We start from the raw sequence: 22,061 nt of genomic DNA, 5'->3' as shown, positions 1-22,061 counted from the left end.
GCCCAGTTTAAAATAATGCACTGGGCTATTTACGCTTTTGACCTTCCGGCAACTACTCTTAAACCAGACAGGATTACGCACTGCCCAAAATGTAAAGCCCCCTATACAGACTTACTTCACGGCTTATGGTCATGTCCTCATCAGTAGAATTCTGGGAGACAATTACTAGGTTTATTGAAACTATTTGGTCCCTCAAGCTTGCTCTCACAAACACTTTGGTGTTGTTTCATCATTGGTCAGTAAATAATGAGCCATCGGTTGGTTGTCGCTCCCCCCCCCGTCTCCTCCATGTGGTGTTACTCCTCTCAGGCCTAAAACTCACTTCCGCAAAAAAACGTGCGTGTGACACGGTACGTTTTTCGGATCCGTGTTCCGTTTTTTTGCGGCGTTTCTCCGGTACGTATGGTATCCATGTGATGGCGTATGCAAGCCGTGCGTACGTGTAAAATGTCCGTGTTTGTGTGTAAAATGCTTGTGTATGTGTACGTGGAATGTCCGTGTGGAATGTCCGTTTGTGTGTTGCACAATGTCGTTGATACATGTCGGCTGACAGCAGACAGAGTTGCGCGATGAGAATGAACTTGGGTGAACTTCACCCGACTTCATTGTCATGCAGCGGCTCTGTCTGTGTGCCGCGTACTGATTAGCGGTCACCTGTGAAGGATTCACCAGTGACCGCTAATCCCCCGAGTGACTGAAGTGAGCAGCCCTCTCTCATACTTACCGCTCCCCGATCACCAGCGCGGCGAGGAACAGCTGTGCAGAGAATGCGCGGCAACAATTACTTTGAATATGCCGGCCGCTCATTAATCAATCTCGTATTCCCTGCTTTCCCCATCCACAGACGCCTGTGATTGGTTGCAGATGATTCAGATATTATTACCAATGAGTTATCAGGATAGCAGAACCTCATGGCGTAATAAATCATTCTTGATTTTTTGTCAGGAAACTGGAGTATAAAAGTCACCAATTTTGACAGAATCTGAAATAAAGGCTTCGATTCAAATGTGTTTGTAGCCATAACATCTTAACTGTTTTCGGATTGCCCAGTGACTTAAAACATTGTGGCAATGCTTATTTTACTCTGCAGTGACATGTTAGAACCTCATTGCAGAGTAAAGATCATGCAGCTGCAAAAATGGGAGCTGGCTGTTAGACACAGCCGGACTCCCTATAGAGAAGGCTGTATGCGAAGCGCTGAACAAGTGCTGTGTGTACAGTATGTGAAATGCTGATAGTACCTCCTCCTCCAATTATGTGATCTCTGGGTGCCAAGGGGTGCTGGGTGTTAACAAGACCAAATCAACTATGCAGTTTCCATCAGGAGGATGAATTTGCCCTGTAACTGGGGCTAATATTCCAGCCACAGTTACAGAGGAAATGAGGCAAATAAAAATGTATATAAATGTTAGAATGCTCTCTAAGGCTATGTGCCCACAGGGACAGTGTCCTGCGGATATATCTGCAGGACATTCCGCAGGAGCTCCCAGAAAACCGCAGCACAACTTTGTCTGTTTACATGCTGCGGTTTTATTGCGGAATGTCCTGCGGATATGGTGCAGGCATTCTGCATTGAGGATACAGTACCATGGCTTCGGCACTGCATCCTCAATGCAGAACAAGTGCTGCAGTGATCTGGAGTTCATACTCCCCTCCATCACGCAGCACCTCGTTTTCCGGCGGCTGGGTCACTCTGTCAGCGTCTGTAGGAGACGGTGGGCGGGTCTGAACTAGCTCCGGCTGTCACATGACCGGAGCTTGTGCAGGCCCCGCCCACCTCTTCCTTCCTGTACCTGGATCCACCGTGCTGCTGTACACCGGACGGAGAAAGTGACTCGGGTGTCTGCTATCAAGGCAGGTAAGTATATGGGACCCTGCGGAGAAATCCGCAGGAATAATTGACATGCTGCTGATTTTCCCGCAGGGAAATCCGCATTATTTCCGCTGCGGAAAAATCCGCAGCGTGGGCACAGCAGTTCCCAAATGCCATAGAAATGGCTGGGGAGTAGCTGTGCTGCAGATTTTTGAAAAATCCGCGGAATTTCCACGAAAAATCCGCGGCAAATTCCGCGCATTTTCCGCAGCGTGGGCACATAGCCTAAAGGTTTTCTCTGACCTTATGGAGAGCACAATGTGAAAAGTAAATGAATGAGGGAAAATGGTCCAGTCTTGAATTGACTAACTAAGGTGCATGAAAAAACTGTTCAGTGGTACACTCGGATCAGATACATCTGTAGTTTTGGCCATATATATAATTAGGGGATTTAGTTGGTCGGTGAGGTTAAGAAAAAACTAATACACCGGTCCTTCAAGTCCAATTTATCATCCCATCAATAAATAAAATGATTTCTCCCTGTCATTTTAGAACCTACAGACAGAAAGCCAAAGTGAAGAAAAACCCTGACGCACAGGAAGGACCTGAGGATGACACCATGTTGGCTTCCAGATGTGCGGAAGAGGTAATCATTCATACACTGTACATACAGTGCCTACAAGTAGTATTCAACCCCCTGCAGATTTAGCAGGTTTGATAAGATGCAAATAAGTTAGAGCCTGCAAACTTCAAACAAGAGCAGGATTTATTAACAGATGCATAAATCTTACAAACCAACAAGTTATGTTGCTCAGTTAAATTTTAATAAATTTTCAACATAAAAGTGTGGGTCAATTATTATTCAACCCCTAGGTTTAATATTTTGTGGAATAACCCTTGTTTGCAATAACAGCTAATAATCGTCTTTTATAAGACCTGATCAGGCCGGCACAGGTCTCTGGAGTAATCTTGGCCCACTCCTCCATGCAGATCTTCTCCAAGTTATCTAGGTTCTTTGGGTGTCTCATGTGGACTTTAATCTTGAGCTCCTTCCACAAGTTTTCAATTGGGTTAAGGTCAGGAGACTGACTAGGCCACTGCAACGCCTTGATTTTTTCCCTCTTGAACCAGGCCTTGGTTTTCTTGGCTGTGTGCTTTGGGTCGTTGTCTTGTTGGAAGATGAAATGACGACCCATCTTAAGATCCTTGATGGAGGAGCGGAGGTTCTTGGCCAAAATCTCCAGGTAGGCCGTGTTATCCATCTTCCCATGGATGCGGACCAGATGGCCAGGCCCCTTGGCTGAGAAACAGCCCCACAGCATGATGCTGCCACCACCATGCTTGACTGTAGGGATGGTATTCTTGGGGTCGTATGCAGTGCCATCCAGTCTCCAAACGTCACGTGTGTGGTTGGCACCAAAGATCTCGATCTTGGTCTCATCAGACCAGAGAACCTTGAACCAGTCTGTCTCAGAGTCCTCCAAGTGATCATGAGCAAACTGTAGACGAGCCTTGACATGACGCTTTGAAAGTAAAGGTACCTTACGGGCTCGTCTGGAACGGAGACCATTGCGGTGGAGTACGTTACTTATGGTATTGTCTGAAACCAATGTCCCCACTGCCATGAGATCTTCCCGGAGCTCCTTCCTTGTTGTCCTTGGGTTAGCCTTGACTCTTCGGACAAGCCTGGCCTCGGCACGGGAGGAAACTTTCAAAGGCTGTCCAGGCCATGGAAGGCTAACAGTAGTTCCATAAGCCTTCCACTTCCGGATGATGCTCCCAACAGTGGAGACAGGTAGGCCCAACTCCTTGGAAAGGGTTTTGTACCCCTTGCCAGCCTTGTGACCCTCCACGATCTTGTCTCTGATGGCCTTGGAATGCTCCTTTGTCTTTCCCATGTTGACCAGGTATGAGTGCTGTTCACAAGTTTGGGGAGGGTCTTCATTAGTCAGAAAAGGCTGGAAAAAGAGATAATTAATCCAAACATGTGAAGCTCATTGTTCTTTGTGCCTGAAATACTTCTTAATACTTTAGGGGAACCAAACAGAATTCTGGTGGTTTGATGGGTTGAATAATAAATGACCCTCTGAATAAACCTTTCACAATTTAAAAAAAACAAAAAAAAACAAATAACATTCTTTTTTGCTGCAGTGCATTTCACACTTCCAGGCTGATCTACAGTCCAAATGTCACAATGCCAAGTTAATTCCGAATGTGTAAACCTGCTAAATCTGCAGGGGATTGAATACTACTTGTAGGCACTGTACATATATCTACTGAATATAGAGGTGTTATCAGTCATTGTACAGAAGGGGGAGGAAGTGAGCTATGACATCACCCCTTTTGTGAATGGTGAATTCTGTGTTATCTGCAGTATATAGAGGTGTTATCCATCATTGTACAGGAGGGGGAGGAGGTGAGCTGTGATACCATCTATTGTGAATGGTGGATCCTATGTTATTTGCTGTATATAGAGGTGTTATAAGTCATTGTACAGGGGAAGTAGGTGAGCTGTGACATCACCTATTATGAATAGTGGATCCTGTGTTTTGCTGTATATAAAGGTGTTATCCGTCATTGTACAGGAGGGGTAGGATGTGAGCTGTGACACAATCTATTGTGAGTGGTGGATCCTGTGTTATATGCTGTATACGAGCGGTGTTATCACTCATTGTAGAGGTGGGGTAGGTCAGCTATAACATCACCTATTGTGAATGGTGGATCCTGTGTTGCTGTATATAGAGGTGTTATCAATTCTTGTACAGGAAGACAAAAATGTGATTGTTTTAATGACACATCCCTTAAGTCAATTTCCTTATCTCATCCACATCCTTGCCGCCTTCTGAAAAATAACGTTCTGCTTTCCCAATCCTTATCCTTAGTCACATTTTAAGACTTAAGGGGGCTTTACACGCTATGATATCGTTAATGAATTATCGTCGGGGTCACGGTGTTTGTGACGCACATCCGGCGTCATTTACAATATCGTAGCATGTAACAGTTATGTGCGACCTAAAACGATTGCAAAAGCGGCAAAAATTGTTTGTCGCGAAGAGGTCGTCCTAAAACAAAAAATCGTTCACTTTTAATTAGCAATGTTGTTCCTCGTCCCTGCGGCAGCACACATCGCTATGTGTGACACCGCAGAAGCGACGAACGTCTCCTTATCTGCCTCCACCGGCAATGTGGAAGGAAGGAGGTGGGCGGGATGTTCGTCCCGTTCATCTCCGCCCCTCCGTTTCTATTGGACGGCTGCCGTGTGACGCCGCACGACTCGCCCGCTTAGAAAGGAGGCGGATCGCCAGCCAGAGCGACGTCGGGGTAAGCGAGGTTGTGCGGCACGGGCAGCGATTTCCCTGTGTCGCATAACCGACGGAGGAAGGTACATGTAAAGCCACCTTTACAAATTGACTTATAGCTTTGCTCCTCCAGTAGGGGGCACTATAGAGGCATTTTCTCTCTTTCTGGAAGAAAACGAATTAATTGGCCAATAGTGTAAAAAATAGAAATGATTTTTCACTTTTGTCTCTTTTTAGAAGCCGGTGATTATCGTCGACAACCTGCGTAAAGAATACCGGGTCAAGGGGGGCTGCTCCCGACTCCGGAAAAAGACGAAAGTGGCAACGAAAAATATCTCATTTCACGTCAAAAAAGGTTTGTTTCAAGGATTATTTTTACAATATAATCTTTTAACAGTTCTGTTACCCAAAACCAAAGTAATACGCCATGACCGATGTGCAGGATGATGTGAGTTAGGGTCCACTTGTCTTTGTACATCCAGGTGAGGTGCTTGGTCTATTAGGACCCAATGGAGCAGGGAAAACCACGTCTGTGTATGTCCTGGCGGGCGAGGAGGAACCAACTGCAGGAAATGTGAGTATCCTCAAGGTCCGGAGAGGGTAATAAATGTGGAAACAAACAGGAAAGCGCAAAAGACACATTGATAGGTGGATATTAGAGAATTGCTTGTACAGCTTCTATTACCCAAACTGCGGTGAATAGTGATGAGCAAACCTACCGAAATGTAAAATTTGTCAGTTTGATCAAATTTGGCAGGAAATCTGATTTGCATTGAATTTATCTAATATGACTCGAATTTGTCGCATTATGCTCCAATGTCTCTCTGAGCGCCAGAGGGAAATAAACGTAGGGTAAAAAAGTTATATTCACTCCTGTCACTGAAGCTCCCCGTCCGGTCATCCAATCTCTCTCTTCAGCTCCTTTGTCTCTTTTTGTTCAGGAGTGGCGACAGACGTCTTCAGTCGTCACCGAATAGACGAATGCCATTACACAATTACTGTACGTCACCCAAGTCCTACTTGGCACCAGATAAGACTTGAGATCAGGAAGATGACATTCATTGACACACTTAACCCCTTCACAACCTTTGACGGATCTAGCCATCATGGTGCCCTGGTACTTAAAGACCCATGACGGATACATCCGTCATGGCGAAATCGCGGCCCCGGAGCGATCGGTTTTCAAAAACTGTAGATTCGGGAAGGAGAGGACTTGTACCTGACCTCAGAAGGGGTGGTGTCTCCTTCCCGGACCTACGGAGGCTGTGATTGGCTGACGAACGCCGCTCATTGAAAATGGCTGAAGCATTGAAATTCAGCTATGTCAGTGCAGCTGCAGTACTGGCCATTGGCTGGAGCTCGGTGAGCTTTACTGCACCCGCCCCCAGCTCTGATTGGAGAGATCGGCCTTGTGACCGATTTCTCCAAGCACCGTGCATCTGGGACCGGGTGAGCTCGCTGTAGGAGATCGCTCTCCTTAGCTTCTCCCTCCGTGGAATCTGAGGAGAGCGATTCCTGCGGGTGCCCATCTGTGAGTCACAGCCCCCGATCCACCGCTGCCCTCCTCCATCTGCTTCGCCCCTGCTCTCCCGCTGCGCCCCTGCATGTGAAGCCGTTACTCTCCCGCTGCGCCCCTACATCTGATGCCGCTACTCTCCCGCTGCGCCCCTACATCTGACGCCGCTACTCTCCCGCTGTGCCCCTGCATCTGACGCCGCTACTCTCCCGCTGTGCCCGTGCATCTGACGCCGCTACTCTCCCGCTGTGCCCCTGCATCTGACGCTGCTACTCTCCCGCTGTGCCCCTGCATCTGACGCCGCTACTCTCCCGCTGTGCCCCTGCATCTGACGCCGCTACTCTCCCGCTGTGCCCCTGCATCTGACGCTGCTACTCTCCCGCTGTGCCCCTGCATCTGACGCCGCTACTCTCCTGCTGCGCCCCTACATGTGACGCCGCTACTCTCTCGCTGCACCCCTACATGTGACGCTGCTACTTTCCTGCTGCGCCCCTGCATTTGACGCCGCTGCTCTCCTCCCGCTGCGCCCCCCCTGCATCTGACGCCGCTGCTTTCTTTATGCTGCCTACTTGTATCCGCCGCTGCTCCACTCCCCCATCAGGCACTGCACTCTTCCCCATCAGCCACTGCACTCTTCCCCATCAGCCACTGCACTCTCCCCATCAGCCGCCGCACTCTCCCCATCAGCCGCCGCACTCTCCCCATCAGCCGCCGCACTCTCCCCATCAGCCGCCGCACTCTCCCCATCAGCCGCCGCACTCTCCCCATCAGCCGCCGCACTCTCCCCATCAGCCGCCGCACTCTCTCCATCTGCCGCCGCACTCTCCCCATCTGCCGCTGCACTCTCCCCATCTGCCGCTGCGCCCCTGCATCTGCCACCTCACTCCCCCATCAGCCTCTGCCCCCTCCCTGATCTGCTGCCTGCTCTCTTCCATCCCCTTAATCCTCTGCCCCCTCTCCCCCTCCCGGATCTGCTGCAATCCTGCTGCCTAGATCCATTCTGTAAGGTAGCTATCCCCAATCTCACCTCCCACTCCCCTTCCCCTCTCCCCCCCTTCCTCCGCCGCTCATGCATCCGTTGTGCCCTTACCCATCCTCCGCCGCTCCTCCATCTGCCGCGCCCTCTTCCATCCTCCATCCATCTTTTTTTCCATCCCACCTAGTCCCCCCCTTTTTGCAGCACATCCGTGCGTTTGTCCTGATTTTTTTTTTCTGTAAACTAAGAAAGAAATACAAATAAACTTAGTTTAGGGCCAGTAAAATTATACTGTAGTAATCGTCAACTACAGTATTTTTTACTGAATATTGTAAGGGTCAGCCCAGTGCCACACTTGAGAGCCATGCACAAGTTTCACACCGCATCATCCGGCCTGTTCACTCTCTTCCAGACAGGAGTGTGCGGCTGTGTCGGGTGATGCGATGCGAGATTTGTGCATCGCTCTCATGTGTGGCACTTGCCTTAGTGTCAGTTGCAGGCGCTTTATATATATATATATATATATATATATATATATATATATTTTTTTTTTACTGATGTCTGTATTTTTTATTTCGCCAAACTAATATTTCTTTGTATGGGGGGGTCTAGTTTCCAATATGGGGTCACATGTGGGGGAGCTCCACTGTTTGGGCACATCAGGGGGATCTCCAAACGCAACATGGTGCTGCTAACGATTCCAGCTAATTTTCCATTTAAAAAGTCAAATGACGCTCCTTCCATCTGGAGCTCTGCCGTGCGCCCAAACAGTGGTTTTGTGCCACATATGAGGTATCAGCGTACTCAGAACAAATTGCCCAACAAATTTTGCGGTCCATTTTATCCTGTTACCCCTGTACAAATTAAAAAGTTGAGCCTAAAATAACATTTTTGTGGAAAAAAAAGTACTTTTTTGTTTTTATGCCTCAATGTATGAAGCACGTGAGGGTTAAAAGTGCTCTTTACCCATCTAGATTTATGCCATGTGGGGTCTAGTTTCCAAAATGAGGTCACTTGTGGGGGAGCTCCATTGTTTAGGCACCTCAGGGGGTCTCCAAACGCAACATGGTGTACGCTAATAATTCCAACCAATTTTGCTGTGAAATGGCGCTCCTTCTCTTCTGAGCCCCGCCGTGTACCCAAACAATTACTTTCCACCACATATGAGGTATCTGTGTACTCAGGAGAAATTGCACAATACATTTTATGGTGCATTTTTTCCTGATACCCTTGTGGAAAAAAAACTACCTGGTTGAAATAACAATTTCATGGTAAAAAAAAAAATATATATTTTCACGGCAGTAAATTCTAAACTTTTGTGAAGCCTCCAGGGGTTCAAAGTGTTCAGTAAACATCTAGATAAATTCCATGAGGGGTCTAGTTTCCAAAATGGGGTCACTTGTGGGGGAGCTCCATTGTTTAGGCACCTCAGGGGGTCTCCAAACACAACATGGCATCCACTAACGATTCCAGACAATTTTGTATTTGAAAAGTCAAATGTTGCTCCTTGCCTTCTGAGCCCTGCTGTGCGCCCAAACATTTGATTTCCACTACATATGAGGTATCTGTGTACTCAGGACAAAATGCACAATACATTTTATGTTGCGATTTTTCCTGATACCCCTGTGAAAAAAAAGCTACCTGGTTGAAGTAACAATTTCGTGGTAATTTTTTTTTTTTTTATTTTCACGGCTCAAAGTTATTAACTTTTGTGAAGCCCCCAGAGGTTGAAAGTGCTCAATAAACATCTAGATAAATTCCATGAGGGGTCTAGTTTCCAAAATGGTGTCACTTGTGGGGGGAGCTCCATTGTTTAGGCACCTCAGGGGGTCTCCAAACGCAACATCGCATCTGCTAATTATTCCAGACAATTTTGCTTTCAAAAATTCAAATGAAGCTCCTTCTCTTCCGAGCCTTGCCGTGCGCCCAAACAATTGATTTCCCCCACATATGAGATATCGGTGTACTCAGGAGAAATTGCACAATTAATTTTATGTTGCATTTTTCCTGATACCCTTGTGAAAATGCTAAATTTTATGGCTAAAGTAACATTTTTGTGTAAAAAAGTAAAATTTTCATTTTTTCCTTCCACATTGCTTTGGTTGCTGTAAATCGCCTAAAGGGTTAATAAACTTCTTGGATGTGGTTTTGAGCAGTGTGAGGTGTTCAGATTTTAGAATTGGGTCACTTTTGGGTATTTTCTGTCACATAGGCCTCTCAAAGTCACTCCAAATGTGATGTGGTACCTAAAAAATTTTTTTTGTAAATTTTGTTGGAAAAATGAAAAATTGCTGATGAACTTTGAACCCTTCTAACTTCCTAACGGAAAAAAATTTGTTTCGCTGGTATAAAGTAGACAAGTGGGAAATGTTATATAGTAACTATTTTGTGTGACATATCTCACAGATTTATGGGCATAAAATTTCAAATTTTGAAAATTGCTAAATTTTCAACATTTTAACCAAATTTCCAAAATTTTCACAAATAAATGCAAAAAATATCGGGCAAAATTTACCACTGAAATGAAGTACAATATGTCACGAAAAAACAATGTTAGAATCGCCAGGATCCGTTGAAGTGTTCCAGAGTTATAACCTGTCAAAGTGACACTGGTCAGAAATGTAAAAAATGGCCCGGTCTTTAAGGTGAAAACAGGCTGGGGGCTGAAGTGGTTAAAGGGAACTTGCCAGGTCCAATATGCACCCAGAAGCACGAGCAGTTCTGGGTGCACATTGCTAATCCCTGCCTAACTGTCCCTGTATATGGTAGCATAGACAAAGAGAAACCTTAGAAAAAGTATTTCTAAAGATCTTTTATCGTATGCTAATAAGTGAGGGGACTAGTCCCCTAGGCGTTAGTTCCCCAGGCTAGTCGTCCCATCAGCATGTTAGTACGCCCCTGCCGGTGTGCTAACATGTTAATGAATGCGCAGTGTCAGAGGATGATCTCACTCATCTCTCTGCCGCCATCGCCGCCCAGCACTGGATTTCGGCTCAGTGCGCATGACCCCGGAGTTTCAGTCATGCGCACTATGAAGTCGGGTGTACACGTCCTGGCTTCAAACTGAAGTAGTGCACATTACCGTAACTTCGGGATCATGCGCACTGAGCCGAAATCCAGTGTCGGGAGGCAATGGCAGCGGAGAGGTGAGTGAGATCATCATCCGATGCTGGGCATTCATTAGCATGTTAGCATGCCCACAGGTGCGTACTAACATGCTAATGGGGCGAGTAGCCAGGGAAATGAAGGCCCAGGGGACTAGTCCCCTCACTCATTAGCATACGATAAAAGATCTTTAGAAATACTTTTTCTAAAGATCCCTTTATCTATGCTAGTGTATACAGGGAGCGTTAGGCAGGGATTAGCAAGATGCACCCTTAACTGCTCATGGTTCTGGGTGCATATTGGACCTCACAGGTTCCTTTTAAGAAAATAAATCACCAGAGCCACAAGGATGACCGGGAGGGGTGCTGTGGTGGGCGGAAAGGCGATCAGCAAGTTGAACAAGGTATTTCTCTTTCGCTTCATTGGGGGGACACAGGAGACCATGAGTGTATGCTGCTGCCACTAGACAATAAAAAAGTTAAATCCTCCTCAGTAGGGTACACCCACCAACTGGTACAAAGCTAATCCCTTTTAAGTTAGTGTCAGTAGGAGGCAGAACTGTTTACCTACTTTGTCATGTATTATTACTCATTTCACAATTGTCTATCAGCTACATCATGTGACTTGGGCAACAGAGGGTGGTTTTGTATTTTATTCCAAGTAAAGGATTTTTCTCGGTGTATGTGTATTTCTTTTTACTTATAATAGGATTAGTGATGGGGGGTATCATAGAAAACCCCTTCCCATCACTAATTTTGGGCTTGATGACAGTATGCACTGTTATTAACCCCTCATTACCCTGATTGCCACAGCATCAGGGCAATCATGATGAGCTGGATAAAGTACCGGAACTGTCGCATCCATTGGATGCGGCAATTACGGGCAGCTGCTGGCTGATATTTTCAAGCTGGGGGGCTTCCCAATAATGTGGGTCTACCCAGCCTGAGAATACCAGCCCCCAGCTGTGAGGCTTTATCTTGGCTGGTATCACAATTAGGGAGGACCGCACGTCGTTTTTTTTAAACTATTTATTTATTTTACTGTACGATATAGACCTGCCCACCAGCCTCACAAAAGATTCCCCTCTTCTAAGACCACTTGCTGAATCCCCTCTGCCATTTTGGCAGCATTTCGAGGAAGGAACAGGCCACCCCCACAATGCTCACTCCACCCTTGCAGTTGTTGCATCTTTGTAAAGCTGCTAGCTAGTCATCTGTTAATACCTTCTCCAAGTTCTACTGAGTGCACACCTACACCTCGGTAGATGCGACCTTCGAAAGGAAGGTTCTGCATGTGGCTGTCGCCCAGACCTCGGCCTCATCCAGGAATTATTCCTGTTACTTATCCCTCCATTGGAACTACTTTTGGATATCCAAATGGTGTCCCCCAATGAAGCGAAAAAGAAAAGAGGATTTTGGGTACTTGTTGTAAAATCCCTTTCTCAAAGACTTCATTGGGGGACAAAGCACCTGCCCGTAGAGTATTCTTGTATTCAACTATGTTGTTGTCAGCTATGTTCCTGCCTTAAGGCCCCGTCACATGCAGCGATATCGCTAGCGAGTGTACCCGCCGCCGTCGTTTGTGCGTCACGGGCAAATTGCTGCCCGTGGCGCACAATATCGTTCGGAGCCGTCACACGGACTTACCTGCCTAGCGACGTCGCTCTGGCCGGGGAACCGCCTCCTTTCTAAGGGGGCGGTTCGTGCGGCGTCACAGCGGCGTCACTAAGCGTCTGCCCAATAGAAGCGGAGGGGCGGAGATGATTGGCCGTAACATCCCGCCCACCTTCTTCCTTCCTCATTGCCGGCGGCCGCAGGTAAGCTGTAGTTCGTCATTCCCGAGGTTTCACACGCAGCGATGTGTGCTGTCTTAGGAACGACGAACAACCTGCGTCCTCTACAATCAACAATATTTTGAAAATGAACGACGTGTCAATGATGGACGATTTGGTGAGTTTTTTCCATCGTTAACGGTCGTTCCTTGCTGTCATACGCAACGGCGTCGCTAACGATGCCGGATGTGCATCACGGAATCCGTGACCCCGGCGATATATCGTTAGATACGTCGTTGCGTGTGACGGGGCCTCTACTGTTGCTTCTCCTACTGCTTTTATTAACTGATTATCTCCATGACGGTCGTTAAGAGTACCCTGATGAGGAGGAGCTAATTTTTTATTACCTAGTGTCAGCTTCTTAGTGGCAGCAGCATACACCGATGGTCTCCTGTGTCTCCTAATGAAGGCTCCGAAAAAGGGATTTTACAGTGAGAACCCCAGATCCTCTTTTAATCCTTCTCCAGTTTTGCTGGATTCAACAGAATCAAAATACAAAAAAATTCTAATTTTGGCAAATGAGATTTTTCTTTTGTAAAATTTTAGGCAAATTTGATTCCCTTTGAATCTCTAGTTCTAGCCAATGATGGAGGTTGTAACAATTTCTTTAAATTTACAGAATACAGGCTACCCTTATAAAGCTCCTGCATTCTGCAGACGGTGCCAGGATATGGATTGCATTTTGCACAAATTCCCAAATCCATCCCGCTTGTAAGAACAGTTTTATATTAAGGAACTGTTAGTCCTGCAATTCTCAACTATGACGGTTGCAGAGGTTACAGGTGGAGTAGGATTTATTTACTTCTCAGCAGATGTCATAGCCGAAATAAGTGCAGTCCATGGTCCTTTCCACTCTGGGTGTATCTCGGTGCCCAGGAAGACGTTTTCTGGAGCTTGTAGTTGTAGTAAATGCAGGAGAGACACAATGCTGCCATCACTGTACACTAATAATCCATCACTATCTGCAGATAGAGCTGTGCGGGGTTGGATCCCCCATGTCCCAGAAAACAGATGAGTCCACTGCCTTCCTTGGCTACTGTCCTCAGATGAGCCCCTTGTGGCCGAGCCTGACAGTGAGGGAACATCTGGAGATTTATGCTGCTGTTAAAGGCCTGAGGAAGGAAGATGCAGCCACGGCCATCAGGCGGTAAGTAATGGCCATCATTAATATTATTATTATCCTTATAGTGTATATATATATATATATATATTGTGAGGTAGCGACCACCGATGTTGTGGATGGTCGCAGTGGAGAAGGATCCCCCTGTGATATTGAACTGAAGCTGTGACTGTTGGACCTCTAGTTCCACAGAACTTGGGTTGTAATTAAGGGTTAGGTTCCCTTTAGGCCCCCTTCACACGTCCGTGAAAAACACGCACGTGTGTTACGGGCCGTTTTTCGGGTCCGTGTCCCGTTTTTGTGTCCGTTTTTATGGTCCGTGTGGCATCTGTGTGAATTGCGTATGCTAGCCGTGTTTGTGTGTAGAACGTCCGTGTGTGCGTGTGAAATGAACGTGTATGTGTACGTGGAATGTCCGTGTGGAATTTCTGTGTGTGCGATGCACAATGTCGTTTATAAATGTTGGCTGACAGCCGACAGTTGCGCGATGAGAACGAACTCGGGTGAACTTCACCCGACTTCATCCTCATACCGCGGCCCTGTCTGTGTCGAGTACTGATTAGCGGTCACCTGTGAAGGATTCACCGGTGACCGCTAATCCCCCGAGTGACTGAAGTTTCCCCCCCCTCTCTCATACTCACCGATCCCCGATCACCGGCGCGGCGTTGCACGGCATTCACACTGCTGCGGCGGCTTTTACTATTTTGAAAAAGCCGGCCGCTCATTAAACAAACTCGTATTCCCTGCTTTCCGCGCCCACCGGCGCCTATGATTGGTTGCAGTGAGACACGCCCCCACGCTGAGTGACAGCTGTGTCACTGCACCCAATCACAGCAGCCGGTGGGCGTGTCTATACTTTGCAGTAAAAGTAATAAATAAATAATTCAAAAAACCGGTGTGCGGTCCCCCCCAATTTTAATGCCAGCCAAATAAAGCCATACGGCTGAAGGCTGGTATTCTCAGGATGGGGAGCTCCACGTTATGGGGAGCCCCACACCCTAACAATATCAGTCAGCAGCCGCCCAGAATTGCCGCATACATTAGATGCGACAGTTCTGGGACTGTACCCGGCTCTTCCCGATTTGCCCTAGTGCTTTGGCAAATCGGGGTAATAAGGAGTTAATGGCAGCCCATAGCTGCCACTAAATCCTAGATTAATCATGTCAGGCGTCTCCCCGAGATTCCTTTCATGATTAATCTGTAAGTTACAGTAAATAAACACACACACCAGAAAAAATCCTTTATTAGAAATAAAAAACACAAATATATACCCTGGTTCACCACTTTAATAAGCCCGAAAAAGCCCTTCATGTCCGGCGTAATCCAGGATGGTCCAGCGTCGCATCCAGCTCTGCTGCATGGAGGTGACAGGAGCTGCAGAAGACACCGCCGCTCCTGTCATCTCCACGCAGCAAATGAAGAGTGCCGCGTGATCAGCTGAGCTGTCACTGAGGTTACCCGCTGTCAACGCTGGATCCAGTGACAGGGGGTAACCTCAGTGACAGCTCAGCTGATCGGGCGACTGTCTTCAGTTGCTGCGTGGAGCTGACCGGAGCGGCGGTGTGTTCTGCAGCTCCTGTCACCTCCATGCAGCAGAGCTGGATGCGACGCTGGACCATCCTGGATGACGCCGGACATGGAGGGCTTTTTCGGGCTGATTAAATTGGTGAACCAGGGTATATGTTTGTGTTTTTTTATTTCTAATAAAGGATTTTTTCAGGTGTATGTGTGTTTATTTACTGTAACTTACAGATTAATCATGAAAGGAATCTCGGGGAGACGCCTGACATGATTAATCTAGGAGTTATTGGCAGCTATGGGCTGCTGCCATTAACTCCTTATTACCCCGATTTGCCAAAGCACCAGGGCAAATCGGGAAGAGCCGGGTACAGTCCCAGAACTGTCGCATCTAATGTATGCGGCAATTCTGGGCGGCTGCTGACTGATATTGTTAGGCTGGGGGGCTCCCCATAACGTGGAGCTCCCCATCCTGAGAATACCAGCTTTCAGCCGTATGGCTTTATCTGGCTGGCATTAAAATTGGGGGGGACCGCACGCTGTTTTTTTTAATTTATTTATTTATTTTACTGCACAGTATAGACACGCCCACCGGCTGCTGTGATTGGGTGCAGTGAGACACCTGTCACTCAGCGTGGGGGCGTGTCTCACTGCAACCAATCATAGGCGCCGGTGGGCGGGGAAAGCAGGGAATACGAGATTGTTTAATGAGCGGCCGGCTTTTTCAAAATAGTAAAAGCCGCCGCAGCAGTGTGAATGCCGTGCAGCGCCGCACCAGTGATTGGGGAACGGTAAGTATGAGAGAGGGGGGGAAACTGACCGACAGACTGTGAGAGAGGGACAGACAGACAGAGAGACCGACAGAGAGACAGAGAGACCGACCGACTGACTCAGGGAGATTGACCGACATACACAGAAATAGAAAGAATCGCCGATATCACTAGAAATAAAAACACCACACGGACCATAGGGAGATGCATACGTGTTTACTAACGTGTGTGCACATACCCATAGACTTTCATTGTGTCCACGTGTGCGTGCTCCGTGCAGATAACGGACATGCATCCGTGCAAAATGCAAACACATACGGATCACGGACACGCACACACGGACATAATGAAATAACGCACGAGTGACCACAATCATAGATTAACATTGGTGCATGTTTGTCCGTGTCTCCGGTATATACGGAAACGGAACAAACACGCACGTGTTTTACGGACGTGTGAAGGGGGCCTAAAACTGTGACCAGTGTGATGGACAGAGCTGGAGAATCACATACCTCCACCTGTGGGTGTATCCGGTTGGGTTTAAGAGACTGTTAGTTTTAGAAACAGAGAGAAGCCTGAGAGTGCTGCACATGGAGGATGTGTGCTGGAGGTCTCAGTCTGTGTGAAGACTGAAGGGAGATGTTTGGAAATCAGTCCAGGTGAGGACTGGGGAAAATACTGCAGCCTGGCTGCAGAAGGCTGGAGGCTGCAGGAAGCAAACACAGTGACTTGTGTTCGCTGGCTGGAGCCAGAGTGTGGAGAATCCACTATGGACATTTAATTGGACTGGAAGCCCACGGTATGTGGATGTTATATTTTCCTTTAAGCCATGAGAGGCTTTGTTACATTTTGTTTAGCAGTTTATGTTGAGTCTAATAAATAAACTGCTGCATTTTATAAGAGACGGTGATACCTATGTTGTCTAAGCTGCCTAGCACTGCTGCAAGCGAGTGAAACCCCCGGCTTGCGGTAAGCAACGTTTACAATATATATATATAGATAGATAGATATAAAAAATCTATTATCTATCTATCTATTATTTAATATTATAGTATATATAATATAGTATTATATATATACAGTATCATCTTGTGTCCTATATGAAGGGTGGTGTACACATTGCTTTTTATAGTAACTTGTACATATATGAAGTCTCCACTAGAGGTCAGTACAGTTATATGTCAGGGTAGAGAGCTAGCGGGATTCACAGTCCATCCCTCCAGGATTGATCTGGCCAGGACTGTACTTTTAACCCTTTAGAACTGGACATTTTTTATCCTCTGTTTCCAAGAGCCATGACTTTTTAGTTTTTCCATTGACATCTATATATATAATTGCCTTATTCTGTCTGTCTGTCTGACTGTCTGTCTGTCATGCTCCAAAATTGTGTCCTTACGGTGACACAAAGCTGATTGGCCGCTGGGCTCGCCATGGCCCAGCCCCCCCACACGGATTGGCCTCTCGCCCCGACTCTCTGCAGGCCCCGCCCCCCTCACGCAATGCACGCTCGCTCTGGCCCAACTGACACGGAGCTCCGATTCCCAGGTGAGTACACACACACACATCAGATCACACTCACTCTCACACACACCTCACACATCACATCCACACACTCACAACATCCTGGGATATCGCTTGCTTCTACACCGGCTCCGTCACGATTCCAGCAGCGCCAGACATAACCTTGCTATGCTGGGATCTTTTTTTTTTTTTTTAAATTCTTTATTTTAAAGACCGACTCGAGAACATACAAAATAACCACTGTTCCACAAAGAGCAGAAAAACAGATTTCAAATATTTAACATTGACATGTAGCCCACCCTTCCGCTCCCCTATACATATCTAGTAACTGCAACTGCAACTGCTCGAGTCAGGCCCATTTTAATCCTTTTATGAACCAACCCAACATGGGTAGAATACAGAACATAGAAAGAGAGAGCAAAGCCCGAAAAGAATTTAGAACAGGATAAGAGAAAGAGGTAGAAAGAGAATAAAGGGGAGGGGAGAGTAGGAGAAGATAGGGGGCAAAGAGGTGAGAGAAAGGGAAAGCGAGAGAAAAAAAAAAAAAAAAAAGGGGGGGGGGGGAGGGAATGCTCCACCAGAGCCTCACAGCAGACGTGGAGGAGCGAGTAATCTGGCGTAATCCGCCGAGTAAGTGAACTCCAACCATGGGAGCCAGGTCCTACGAAAACCTTCCTGACTGTCATTGAGAGAGGATGTCAGGTCCTCCATGTGCCTTAGGTCGTTAACCCTTGAAACCCACTGTGCCAGTGTGGGGGGGGTAGTAGACTTCCAGCCAAGCGGGATACAAGACCTGGCGGCCATTACCAGAAATCTAAGCAAAGAGCGCTTGTATCTATGAGCCGGGAGTTCCGAAAGCTGTAAGATATACAGTTCCGGACCCAATGTCTCAGCCGTGCCGGTCACCAGTCTAGTTACCTCCCTCACTCCTGACCAAAACCGTTGCAAAGAAGGGCAAGACCAAAAGATGTGCACGTAGTCACCCTCCCCCGAACCACATCTCCAGCAAACGGGATCGACTGAGGGGAATATCCTATGAAGTCTGGTCGGGACTCTATACCACCTGGTCAGTAGTTTGAAGTTGGCCTCCAACATTCTGGAACTGATCGAGGTTTTATGTGCCATCATTAGGACGTTGTTTCGCTGCGTGTCTGATAAGGCCGTCCCAAGGTCCCTTTCCCACTGCCGCAAATAAACCGGGGTGGGCAAATCTCCCGGGTCTGATAGCAGATTGTATGCCAGGGAAAGTGAGTGCCGCAGGGCCCCCTCTCCCAAGCACAATTTTTCGAATCTAGTGAGAGGCCCAGCATACCGGGCGAAGCAGGGAAGGGAGCTCAAGAAGTGTCTCAACTGCATGGCCCTCCATCTCCCCAAGGGGTCCGGCGGCAGGAGACCACAAATATCCGAAAGAGATAGCCAGTCCCCCTCTCCTCCCATCTGGTAAGCTCTGAATCTGCCCCCCTGTACCCAGCTCCGAAAAACTGGGTCCGAGAGGCCGGGACGGAAATCCGGATCTCCTATAATTGGTGACATGGGAGAAGGCAACGGCAGGAGGAGGCGCCGAACCTCTCCCCTCGAACAGCATTCCAGAGTAGCGCCAATGGTGGGATGAGATCTCACAGAGGCCGGGAATAAGCTCCCGACCCAAGGCATGGCCGGTAAATGTACCTCCGAGAAGCTCTGTTCCAGGGCGACCCATGGTTTCATCCTAGAGTGACGGCACCAATCCAGAACCCTGACCATATGTGTGGCCCAGTAATATTTTTTCATATCAGGTATTCCCAGCCCCCCCCTACGCTTAGGTCTGCACAGTAGGGAACGGGAAAGCCTCGCCGGCTTATTTGCCCAGATAAATTTAGTATATAGTGAGGCCAATTCCTTGAAAAAAGAGCTCGGGATCTTAATTGGCAGGGCCTGGAAGAGATAAAGAAGCCGTGGTAATATGTTAATCTTCAATATTGCACACCTCCCAAACCATGTGAAAAGACCCCTCGCCCAGTTTGCGCAGTCTGTTCTAATGGACTGCAGGAGAGGGAGATAGTTCAGCTTATAAAGTTGGCTATTTTCCGCTGCCAGCTGGACCCCCAGATACCTCAGAGAGTGATTAGCCCACTTAAACCCGAACGCAGATTGAAGCGCAATAACAAGATCTTGCGGGAGAGATACATTCATAGCCTCTGATTTTGACATGTTAATTCTAAAATTAGAAAGAGAGGAGTATGTTTCCAGCTCTCTCAGTAAATTGGGCAGGGAGACCCGAGGGTTAGTAATAAAGAAAAGTAAATCATCCGCGTACGCCGCGATTTTGTAGGTGGAACCCGCAACTATAGGGCCGGAAATGTCAATGTTACCTCTAATTCGGCAAAGCAGGGGTTCCAGGGTCAGGATAAAGATCAGGGGTGAGAGGGGACATCCCTGCCTTGTGCCGTTAAGAATGGAAAATCTATCTGAGAGGAGACCGTTCACCCTGACCACAGCAGAGGGATTGCTATACAGAGAGCAAATCCACCTGAGCATCATCCTCCCCAACCCCACCTCCCGCAGAACCTCCTCCATGAATATCCAATTGACTCTGTCGAATGCTTTTTCTGCGTCGGTCGACAAGAGCATCAGGGGCAACCCTTCCGAATTAGCCCTGTGGATTAAGTTCACCGCCTTAGTGGTGTTGTCCCTCGCTTCCCTTCCCATCATGAACCCAGCCTGGTCAGGGTGGACAATCTCCCCCAGCAATGGAGAGAGTCTCTCTGATAATATTCTGGTGAAGAGCTTCAAATCTGTGTTGAGGAGGGAGATGGGTCGGTAACTAGAACAAGAGGTAGGGTCTTTACCCTCTTTAGGGATGACTACTATATTAGCGGCCAGAGAGTCTCTCGGCAAGTGGACTTTTTCAGAGAGTGAGATATTGTTAAAGGCCGAGAGAAATGGGGGAAGCAGCATGGAGCCCATCTTTTTGTAGTAAAGCAGGGGGAAGCCATCCGGACCAGGGGCCTTACCAGTGGGGGAATTTTTAATTGCAGCCCAGTACTCCTCCTCTGAGATGGGTCTTTCCAGGGCGTCCGCATCCTCCGGTTTAAGGTGTTTCAACCCGGAGTTAGAAATGTACTTCTGGATACGCTGCCGTAGTTCCGTCCTGGCCCTCTCCGACCGCCCCCCATCTATTGAGTAGAGAGAGGCGTAAAAGTCTTTAAAGGCGGAGGCAATGTCTTTCGGAAGAGTGGCCCACCTGTCGCCAGACACGTGCACTCTAGGAACATAGCCCCTCGCCCTCTGGATCCGGAGGGCTCTAGCCAGGGTCCTGCCACTTTTATTGCCATATTCATAGAAATGCCGCCTGCATTTAGCTAGCACTCCCTTGGCCTTTTGATATAGCAAGGACCTGAGTTCCTCCCTCTTCCTGGCCAGATTGGCGCCCACGTTCCCTCCCAGAGACCCCTTATGTACTGCTTCCAACTCCCTTATGTCTGCTAGTAGAGATGTAACCTCAGCTTCCCGTTCCCTTTTCAGACGGGCCCCATGTTTAATGAATAATCCCCTCACGACACATTTGTGAGCTTCCCACACAATGTTGGGGGACATCCCCTCCCCCCCACTACAATCAAAGTATTCCTTCAGGGCCTCCCTTATTTCTTGCATTGTCACCGGCTCATTGAGTAGCGAGGTGTTCAATAGCCACTGACCCTGCCTCCCGATGGGACATTCAAGGGACAGAGTGACCGTGATCAGTGCGTGATCAGAAAAAGATATGCACTCAATTGACGCATCCACCAGAGAGTGTAGGTCCCCATGTTTAATAAAAAAGAGGTCCAACCTAGAATAGCAGTCGTGCGCTGCAGAATAAAATGAAAAGTCTTTGTCTGATGGGTACAGCAATCGCCAAGTGTCTATCAGTTGGTGGTCATGTAATCCCCGTCTCATCCGGCGCAGCGTCATGTGTGGCATACCGGACACCCCTTTTGAACTGTCTCTCAACGGTTCCAAAACTACGTTAAAGTCACCCCCGAGAACCAAAGTGCCCTCCGAGAATTCCTCTATCTTCTCAAGGTACCGCAACAAGGTGGGACATTGGCCCACATTAGGCAAGTATATTGCCACAAATGTGAATATCTGAGTAGCTATGCGTCCCTTGAGCATCATAAGTCTACCCAGGTCGTCTGTCTGAGAGTCTAACAATTCCCACGGGAGCGTGCTGGACATGAGGATGCTCGTTCCCCTAGATCTAGGATCAGGGGAGGGTGAGTGGTGCACAATGGGGTACCTTCTGTCCGAGAGTCTGTAAGGCTTAGCTTCACAGTAATGTGTCTCCTGGAGGAAGGCTACCTGGATTCGGTTTCTCCAAAGAAGGTTCAGCAGGATAGACCGTTTCTCCGGGCTATGAAGGCCCTTGACATTCAGTGAGCCCACCCGCAGTTCGGCCTGCCTCTGTTTTGCCATTTTCTGTCGCGAGGTCCTAGAGGAGCAAACCAAGAGAAAAGAGGGGAAGGGGGGGAGAAAAAAAAAAAAAAAGAAGAGAGGGAAAGCTGGTAAAAGAGAGGAGGGGTAGAAAAAGTATTGACAAAGAGGGAAGTAGCTGAGACCCTTTAGCAGGGGGAAGA

At 47.8% G+C, this 22,061-nt stretch overlaps 1 protein-coding gene across 1 annotated transcript in view; it reads left to right on the top strand.

The window, feature by feature from the left end:
* Window positions 1-22,061, top strand: part of LOC142311865 (cholesterol transporter ABCA5-like) — a 310,836-nt gene that overhangs the window by 277,543 nt on the left and 11,232 nt on the right. The window contains exons 29-32 of the mRNA XM_075350670.1: window positions 2,366-2,459; window positions 5,350-5,467; window positions 5,595-5,686; window positions 13,509-13,687. Of these exons, the coding sequence (XP_075206785.1) occupies window positions 2,366-2,459; window positions 5,350-5,467; window positions 5,595-5,686; window positions 13,509-13,687 (483 nt within the window). The remainder of the gene's footprint in view (window positions 1-2,365; window positions 2,460-5,349; window positions 5,468-5,594; window positions 5,687-13,508; window positions 13,688-22,061) is intronic.

This window comes from Anomaloglossus baeobatrachus, chromosome 5 (assembly GCF_048569485.1).
Source record: "Anomaloglossus baeobatrachus isolate aAnoBae1 chromosome 5, aAnoBae1.hap1, whole genome shotgun sequence".
Classification (NCBI taxonomy): Eukaryota; Metazoa; Chordata; class Amphibia; order Anura; family Aromobatidae; genus Anomaloglossus; species Anomaloglossus baeobatrachus.
This window is presented reverse-complemented; position numbering and strand designations above follow the sequence as displayed.